Here is a 9,565-nt window from a genome sequence, read left to right as displayed (position 1 = left end):
CGACGGGAGCCGCTCGGGATCAAACGTCCTTCCGCCCGCCGCCCCGCGGCAGCCATGGGGTCGCGGGAGCCGTGCCGCCGGCTGGAGGCGGTGCTCGGCGCTCTCTACGACCTGGGTGGGTGAGCGGGGCCGTGCCGCGGACTGCCGGCGGTGCGGAGTGAGACCGGGCGCTGCGCCGAGGCCGGAGGCACCGCGGCCTTCCCTGGGGGCCGGGGAAGGGAGGGGGCCGGGCGTGTTCACTCTGAAGCGGAGCGATGGCGGCCGCGCACAGCTGACTCGGGGCATGTGTTCCGGCACGCAGGTGAGGAGCCCGGTGCTCGGGACGCCGCGGAGGACAGCGAGGCGAGTGCAGGGGCGGCGGCGGAGGAGAGCCGCGGACCGCAGCCGGCGGCGGGCAGTGCCGGCGGGGAGGCGGGCGGCCGGCGCGGAGCCCGCGACTTTTTCGGGGAGCTGCGGGCTGAGCTGGGCGCTGTCGCCGTCCCGCCGCCCCCCGCCGCGCCGCCGGCCGTGGAGGTCGTGGTGTTTCGCGGGAGGAAGAGGAAGGGGCGGCCCAGCCCCTCGGCAGCACCCACCGGCGGTGCCCAGGTAGGGCCGGGCGGTGGGCGGGTGGGTGGCCTGCCGGGTGGTCCCCTCTGCCCCAGACCCTCCCTCTCCTGCAGGCGTGGGTGCTGCTGGCCCCTAGCAGGGGCCGCCTTGTAACGGGGCGGGCTCCCTGGGCACGGCACCAATACCGGTGAATATCTTGCTGGTTCTTTAAAGCACGGATATGTCTTTTTAAAGCCACACCGGAGACTTGACATTGAGCAGGTGCTGGACTGGGATGCCCTTTTCTGGTGACAGTTAAAACCAGACAAACCCCTCTGCATGTTTGGGGTTTTTTTTTCTGTCTCCCCAGCCTGCCGCCATAAATTGTGAGATACCTTCCATAATTCCCCCTCCCGTGCCTAGTTTCTTCCTTCTTGCTAATACAGCTGCCTGGAAATCCAGGATCCTTTGGCAATCTGTGTGCTCAGCTTGATGGCATCCAGTCCTGCTGATTTCCAACAGGGCTGCTGGCAGGGGCAGGCTGAAGCAGAGGTGGGGGCAGGACTCGAAGACTTTTTTTCCAATTTCAGAACATCTCTGGATAAGTATCCTATATTTGAAATAGATATATCCCGACAAAATAAATTGATCTGCAGGTAGAACTGTTGATATGGCAAGAAGTGAAAAAAACAGGAAGCAAAGCCTCATGGCTACTTCTGTGCCTAAGCGTTTTGTGCGCTGCTCTGTTCTTGTCAATAGGTGTGGATGTGAGGTGCCAAAGCTTTCCTCTCTTCTCTGGCATCACAGCAACACTTGGCTGTTCACAAGCGGCACGCGTCTTGGAGGATCGGTGTTGGGTGGTCAGTGGGGGAAGGCATGACGGCATTAGATCTCAGTCTTCTGGTTTGGTTTGTTGGTGCTAAATTCCCTCGTGCTACCAAAACCGTAGCTGAGTTGCTCCAACAGAGAGGCCTGGATAGGCTTGGCTGGAAGCTGAGCTGCCTTCCACACCAAGCAGAGGGTCCCATTGCTGGTTGATTGCTCTCCAGATTTTATAGATTCTCTGGTTGTTTTCTCTGAGTCGTGTTTATGGCCATAACATCAGAAGCCCCATTCTAAAATAAGCTCTGATGGGCCAACTATTTAGTTGGAACTATTGTTCCAGTAAGACCCTGTAATATCTACATATTAAAAATGCCATTGAGACTGTCTCTTTTACTAAATCCAGGTAATAAAGCTAGAAAAAAGTACTGCTGGAAAGCTGTATACTCTTCCCTACAACTCATTTTACATTTCACTGCTTTCCAAAAAACTATCACGATCAACATTTAGACTGGTGTTACTTGTTATATTAATTTGAAATGTTTTATTTTGTTTACAGACCAAAATATTGGATGAAGAGAAAAATGTGAACGAACAAGAATTTAACTTCGAAAAAGTAAGTCAGCAGGGCCTATCTAATCTCACTATTTTAGTGTGCAGGTATGTGTATTTATATCCTTGGGAAAGCTATGGTGGGACCGATGGGAAACGCTTCCAGAAGAGGTTATCTCTTGTAGGTGAGGATTTCCTAATAGGTAATTTTGGCTGCATGCCTTGCCAGAGGAGGAGCATGCTGGCTCTTGTCAACTGCTCTGTGTGAAGAGAGGCATGTTACAACTCTGTGGCCTTTCTTTCTGATCTTTCAATGAGAATTTGAGGAGGATCATTGTATGTTAGCTGTGTAAAGCTATGTGAGTACCCATAATGTTTAGCATAGCTCTTTCAGGCCCATGGTGTTAATCTTGGGTTTCTGATCTCATGTGGGAGGGAAATAAAATGTATTGGCATATATTTCTGAAACAGCAGATGACTTTTTTCCATTTGTCTTTTTATTCTCATCTGTTCTTATATAAGCATAACTAGTATTGGCGTTCTTAGATACTGATTCGTTTACAGATCTGTGCAAATTGTTTTATATGCCTGATCTCTGCTCAGGGACATGCTGTGGTCCAGTGAAATGTCTCCCTGGAGATTCTCTGTGGAGCTCCGTACTGCTGAGAATGGTGGGGATTTAACCACTGACTTTAAAAAGATGATGAATTCACCACTGGTTTTGCCAGGGTATTCTTGTATAGTGTCAACTATACATATGCGTATAGTCAAACCACTTCACCATCTGCCCATCCATGTTTCTCACTGGTTAAGTGCTCTGCAGCCAAGGAATGAGGACACTCTGTAAATGCTGGGTGCTGTGGGTAGCACGTTTCATTGTTCTTCTTTGTGCAGCACAACATGATTCATTTTTATATGGAGGAGATCCATTCCATGTGTTGTTTTATGTGAAATGAGGAGAATCAAAAATTGTCCCCCTGACAGTCCTCACCATCCAGAGATTAGATGGACAGTGGTTAACTTCTGCAGTATAGCTCCAAACTCAGTTAGGTTTTTTTTATAGCACGCTGATTTCAGGTATTAGCCAGGGTTTCTTTGGGAGTATGACTTTGTTGTGGTCTGTCAAGCGTTATTTTACAACAGGTTGGAAAAATTAGGAAATGTTTGCAATTTTCTGTAATGTTCTAGGCTCGTCTGGAAGTGCACAAGTTTGGAATCACTGGCTACAAGAAGCAGGAACAACGCGTATGGGAACAGGAGCGTGCTATCATGCTGGGAGCCAAGGTGATTGTCGCTTGGTTTGTGCTGGGAGGTCACCCAGCTGTTACAGTGCAGGAAAGCGGTAAAAAACACTGGGGGGTTTTGGCACTACTTTTGTAAAACACAAGATCCCCTGCCCTGACACTTCTCCCACTTCATCCTTACTTTTACATTTTCTATTCTGTCTTGTCTATTTTCTGTAGACATTTGGAAAACTAGTACGGTTGTGTTATCAGAGATGTTGTATAAGTGAGATACAACTGATTGGGGTGGAAAACAACATTTACTAATTTTTAATCAGGCCATTCAAAACTAAATTGTTGGACGGAGGGGCTTGCTTTTTAAAGCTTCAATCTCAGTGAGTTAAAGATGGAGAAAACTTTTCAGTTTTATTTCTCATCGGTAGTGTAAAAGAAAAAAATAATTTTGTAGGTCTTTTTTGGGGGTGGGGAGGGGTATGGGTTTTCTTTCTAGCTCAGTGTGTATGTGGAAACCTTGTAGGACTGATATAGAGCATAAACATCCCTCTCTACTGTCTCCACCAAGAAAGATATGGTTTCTATGTGTCTACCTTACATCCCTTAAGTCCCTTCCTCTCACTCAAAAGGGAATAAACCATTTCTAATGTTTCCCAACCACCACCTGAAAAATGTTGTCCATGCAACTGTGTGAATATTTTTTGAACATATTTGAAAATTTTGTCGATGGTATCCCTCTCAATCTTTATTGCAGCCCCCCAAAAAGGAACATGTGAACTACAAGACTTACCAAGAGAAAATGAAGGAGAAAAAAACAGCAAAGGATGATGATAAGGGAAAGGTTTGTGTCAAATTTTCTGTATAAAAAGGCAGCATGTAAGAGCTAGCCCAAGAGCCTGACAGATAATGCCTCAGGCGCAGGAGGAGTGCCCGAGCTTGACACCCACTGCTCCCCATGGAGTGGGTTGCTGGCTCCAGCAGGACTAATCTCATCGGTGAAAGCTGGTTGTGTGCAGTATGAAGGGCACAGAGTTAGGCTTGTGTTGTGGTGGGTTTCACTTCCTCATCCTTTGAGGCTGATAGACTGATGACACAAAATCAGCAGGTTGGTTTTTTTTTTTTTTCCCCTTGCCTCTTAAGGGGTAAAAAAAATGGCCTTGAATTAAAGTTTGTTGCATGTTGTCTGACCACAGAGAGCCAGATCTTCAGCTGGTTTTATATCAGCACAATTCCATCTAGGATCTTGCTCATTAAAGCAAGGGTGAGGTTTCTGTTGCATCCGTCCTCTAGCACGGCCCATCTGGCTCCGAGCCTACTCCCTGCCTCCCCATGGAGTCTTCTCATGTAGGTGGGAGCAGGCTGTGGGGTCATTGCTCTATCAGCCTGTCTCCTGCCACCCTCTTTCCCAGGGGACCTACTTCTCCTCCTCTGTCATGTGGCTCAAAGTGCATCCAGTGCATGACCAGACATGTTTGAACCCTGTTATTTGACAGGTGCGCTCAGTCAGGCGACTAGGCACACCTGCCTGGTAGCAGGGCCATCTTTTGACCCAAGGATCTGTCACATGCCCAGGAAGCAAGCCTCTCTCCTTGTGCGGCTGGATTTGTGCCTGCACACGTGGCAGGGGCAGCATGTTGGTCATGAGAGGGCTGTACTTTCCGTAAGGTGACAGGAAGAGCTCTGGGCGCTCCTAGCAGCGCCTCCGTAACACGTTGCATCACTCGGCCTGTCAGGTGGTCTCCCGACCTGCTGCTCCGTGGAGCAAAGGCTACCGCGTGTTTTGTGTGCAGATGGTTGTTTAGCCAAGATGCTCTGTTGCTTTTCCTTTAAAATATGTATCTTTAAAAACAGGAACATAAAGGTGATTCTCTTAAGAAGAAAAAGAAAGAACAGAAGGAGAGGTGAGCCGTTTTTAACATGGTTAAAATTAACTTGCTTTTGTATAGCCTCCCCAGTGTATTTCCCCTATGTAACTATGCACAGTCTTATACCAGAAGTCATGCAGATCACAGTGGAAGGAACTTCTCCAGCTGCAGAACTCCTCAGTCACAAAATGGTGACGTTGCTCTGTGTCTAGCAGTTTCAGAGGCTTTAGTTACGCAGCTTAACTGAAAATACGTCAGTTCTGCCTTGACATGTCTAAGGCTGCAGCTGGAGGTGAGATGGATGGAAACCCCTGTGTGCGGACCCAGGATATGCCACTTACTCAGAGCATTTGCACTGAGAAAGAATTTCTGCAAAACACAAGCTACAGTATACAGAGGCTTGAAAGGTGAAGTGGCATTCTTAATCATAGTGTAGCAGGTTCACTGAAATGTACTCTTCTTTCTCTATCCAAAAGTCTTTGTGTTTCTAAACTTCTTAAAATGTAAATAATTTTGTAATGTGCTGCAAATTTTGAATGGCTATGCAGGTAATAAATGTTCTGGGGTCATTACCTGCTATGATTTGATATTCCATAATACCAAACACTGATTGCATGAATAGGTGACATTTTTCACCATATTAAGCGTTTTCATGAGTTTCTGTTGTTTCTCTTAATTCTTTTTTTTCCTCTTCCTATTTCAGGAAGGCCAAAAGGAAGAAATCAGTGCCTAGCATTTGGCCTGCAGGACAAGTTGGAAAATTCAGAGATGGGACCTTGATTCTGCAAAGCTATGACATAAAGAAAATTAAATCATCTAAAGTTATCAAATGAACTTATGATACAGAGTGAAATGGACAATACGCATAAGATAGAATTCACGTTGCTGCCAACACAGATTTATGGAGCCTTTTGCCTTCCCACCATATCCTTTTTTTTTTTTACCTTATTTGTTGTTGCAGGATTTTCTATATTCCATTCTGCCTTGGGAAGAATATAAGAATTTACCATTTCGTAAATAAAAATAAGACTTTTTATTAAGAATGTTACACAGGCTATTTTTATTGGTCAATATGTGCAAAAGAAAGCATTTCACTTTCTAGAATCAGCTTATTGGCTATAAGTAAAATATTAATTTAATCCATTAATTACTTGCTCTGAACCTGAAGTAGGTATTCTTAAACATTTATCGGGCATACATCTGTTTCTGTGTCTTTATGAATTGTTAGTGGATAGTGGAACTTCACAACAGTTTTCCTGTCCAGCAAAACCTCTTAAGGTTTCAAAATTATCTGCTTTGGAATGAAAATTCCAAAGACCTTGGACCTTGTTCTCACCAACAAGGAGGGGCTGGTGGGGAATGTGAAGCTCAAGGGCAGCCTTGGCTGCAGTGACCGTGAAGTGGTGGAGTTCAAGATCCTTAGGGCAGCGAGGAGCACGCACAGCAAGCTCGCTACCCTGGGCTTCAGGAGAGCAGACTTTGGCCTCTTCAGTGATCTGCTTGGTAGAGTACCATGGGATAAAGCCCTGGAGGGAAGAGGGGCCCAAAAAAGCTGGTTAATATTCAAGGATCACCTCCTCCAAGCTCAGGAGTGATGCATCCCAACAACGAGGAAGTCAGGCAAAAACTCCAGGAGGCCTGCATGGATGAACAAGGAGCTCCTGGAACACAAAAAGGAAGCCTACAGAGAGTGGAAGCAAGGACAGGTAGCCTGGGAGGAATACAGAGAAATTGTCCGAGCAGCCAGGGATCAGGTTAGGAAAGCCAAAGCCCCAATAGAAGTAAATCTAGCCAGGGATGTCAAGGACAACAAGAAAAGCTTCTATAGGTACGTCGGTGATAAAAGGAAGAGCAGGGAAAATGTGGGCCCTCTCCGGAAGGAAACGGGAGACCTGGGTACCTGGGATATGGAGAAGGCTGAGGTACTCAATGACTTTTTTGCCTGAGTCTTCACTGACAAGTGCTCCAGCCACACCGCACGAGTTGCAGAAGGCAAAGGCAGGGACTGGGAGAATGAAGAACTGCCCACTGTAGGAGAAGGTCAGGTTTGAGACCATCTCAGGAACCTGAAGGTGCACAAGTCCATGGGACCTGATGAGATGTGTCTATGGGACCTGATGAAATTCATCCACGGGTCCTGAGGGAACTGGTGGATGAAGTGGCTAAGCTACCATCCATCGTATTTGAGAAGTCGTGGCAGTCTAGGGAAGTTCCCACTGACTGGAAAAGGGGAAACATAACCCCCATTTTTAAAAAGGGAAAAAAGGAAGACCCAGGGAACTACAGACCAGTCAGTCTCGCCTCTCTGCCCAGCAAGATCAAGGGGCAGATCCTCCTGGAAACTATGCTAGGGCACATGGGAAATAAGGAGGTGATTAGTGACAGCCAACATGGCTTCATTAAGGGCAAATTGTGCCTGACAAATTTGGTGGCCTTCTACGATGGGCTTACAGCCTTGGTGGATAAGGGAAAAGCAACTGACATTGTCTACCTGGACTTGTGCAGAGCATTTGACACTGTCCCGCACAACATCCTTGTCTCTAAATTGGAGAGACATGGATTTGATGCATGGACCACTTGGTGGATAAGGAACTGGCTGGATGGTCACACTCAAATAGTTGCGGTCAACAGCTCGATGTCCAAGTGGAGACCGGTGATGAGTAGTGTTCCTCAGGGGTCGGTATTGGGACTGGCGCTGTTTAACATCTTTGTTGGCGACACAGATAGTGGGAGTGAGTGCACCCTCAGCAAGTTTGCTGACACCACCAAGCTGTGTGGTGCAGTCGACATGCTGGAAGGAAGGGATGCCATCCAGAGGCACCTTGATGGGCTTGAGAGGTGGGCCCATGCGAACCTCATGAAGTTCCAAGTGCAAGGTCCTGCACGTGGCAATCCCAAGCCCAAATACAGGCTGGGCGATGAGTGGATTGAGAGCAGCCCTGTGGAGAAGGACTTAGGGGTATTAGTGGATGAAAAACTGAATATGAGCCAGCAACGTGTGCCCGCAGCCCAGAAACCCAATCGCATCCTGGGCTGCATCAAAAGAAGTGTGGCTAGCAGGTCGAGGGAGGTGATTCTCCCCTCTACTCTGCTCTCATGAGACCCCACCTGGAGTACTGTGTTCAGCTCTGGGACCCCCAGCGTAAGAAAGACATGGACCTGTTGGAGCGGGTCCAGAGGAGGGCCACGAAGATGATCAGGGGGCTGGAGCACCTCGCCTGTGAGGACAGGCTGAGAGAGTTCAGGTTGTTTAGCCTGGAGAAGAGAAGGCTCTGGGGAGACCTTATAGCGGCCTTCCAGTACTTAAAGGGGGCCTGCAGGAAAGATGGGGAGGGACTCTTTATCAGGCAGTGTAGTGATAGGACAAGGGGTAATGGCTTTAAACTGAAAAAGGGTAGATTTAGACTAGATATTAGGAAGAAGTTTTTTACTGTGAGGGTGGTGAGACACTGGAACAGGTTGCCCAGAGAAGTTGTGGATGCCCCATCCCTGGAAGTGTTCAAGGCCAGGCTGGATGGGGCTTTGAGCAACCTGATCTAGTGAACGGTGTCTCTGCCTGTGGCAGTGGAGTTGGAGCTAGATGACCTTCGAGGTCCCTTCCAACCCAAACCATTCTATGAGTCTATGAAAATGAGATTTTCTGAAGTTTTGTCCCAGGTAAGAGTTACAGACTCAACTTGTATATCTCTGCAGAGATCTCCAAATAAGCATTGTTTCAAATGGTGGTTTGGTGGCTTGGTTGGTTGGTTTTTAAAAACAAAACCATGCAAGACTGAGCTGAATGAGGCATAGACACCTAATAGCTACTGGTTGTTCATGGTTAACTCATGTTTGTTTTGATCAGTGTCCCCATGCCTCATAAGGCTTTTCTATGAAATCTTTGTCAAAACTGAAGTTTTAGTGCTATTTGGATTTCAGCAATTTGGTGTTCCTGAAAGAACAGTTTTGTCCTCTGTAGCTAGATATTTTTTTGTTTTTAAGGTTGTGTTTCCATTAGAAATGGCAATTCAGCGTATGTCTGCGGGCTGGGGAAGCAAAGCACGCTTCCTGGCTGCCACCTGGGAGCCTGAGTAAGGTGATCGCTAACCCTGAGCGAGCAGCGAGGTCTGCGTCAGCTTGCAGCTAGCAACGAGAACAGCAGCATCGGAGGCTGCCCCCTTCACAGGATAGGAAAGTATTCTGGCGTAGGGAGAGCCACACCACAGAAAGGGATGCTTTCTGGCATGCTCCTTTCCCCCACACCTTCCACCTTACTTTCAGGTCCTGGAGAAGTGTGCTGCCAGCACAGAGAGGAGGGAGAGGGCCCAGAGGGAATGCGAGCCGGGTAAAAAGTGGAAGGGAGTGTTTCTGGAGCCATGTGGGAAGAGGAGGGGTGTGCAGAGTTGGGTTGCTAAATACTGTTACCACATTTCATAATTGCATAACTCAATTTCTTCTTATTCAATATTGGTTGCAGATTCAAACCGGAATTAACAATCCTGTCTGGTTACAGACTTAGAGAAATGTCAAATCACGATTGCGTGTCAAGGTGTAATCACTAAGCAGAACTGAGTACAGAGCATC

General features: G+C 47.6%; 1 protein-coding gene across 1 annotated transcript; it reads left to right on the top strand.

Moving 5' to 3' along the window:
- The first annotated feature begins 54 nt into the window (after positions 1 to 54).
- Positions 55 to 6,050, top strand: C3H1orf131 (chromosome 3 C1orf131 homolog). Its single transcript, XM_050894650.1, has 7 exons — positions 55 to 115; positions 302 to 585; positions 1,907 to 1,963; positions 3,088 to 3,183; positions 3,892 to 3,978; positions 4,989 to 5,038; positions 5,706 to 6,050. Exons 1-7 carry the CDS (start codon positions 55 to 57, stop codon positions 5,833 to 5,835), a joined length of 765 nt encoding a protein of 254 aa, XP_050750607.1. The 3' UTR covers positions 5,836 to 6,050.
- The last annotated feature ends 3,515 nt before the right edge of the window (positions 6,051 to 9,565 follow it).

The sequence above is a fragment of the Gymnogyps californianus genome, chromosome 3, assembly GCF_018139145.2.
Source record: "Gymnogyps californianus isolate 813 chromosome 3, ASM1813914v2, whole genome shotgun sequence".
NCBI classification, from domain to species: domain Eukaryota; kingdom Metazoa; phylum Chordata; class Aves; order Accipitriformes; family Cathartidae; genus Gymnogyps; species Gymnogyps californianus.
Note: the sequence above shows the minus strand (reverse complement) of the source record. Positions and strands in the feature narration are given on the sequence as shown.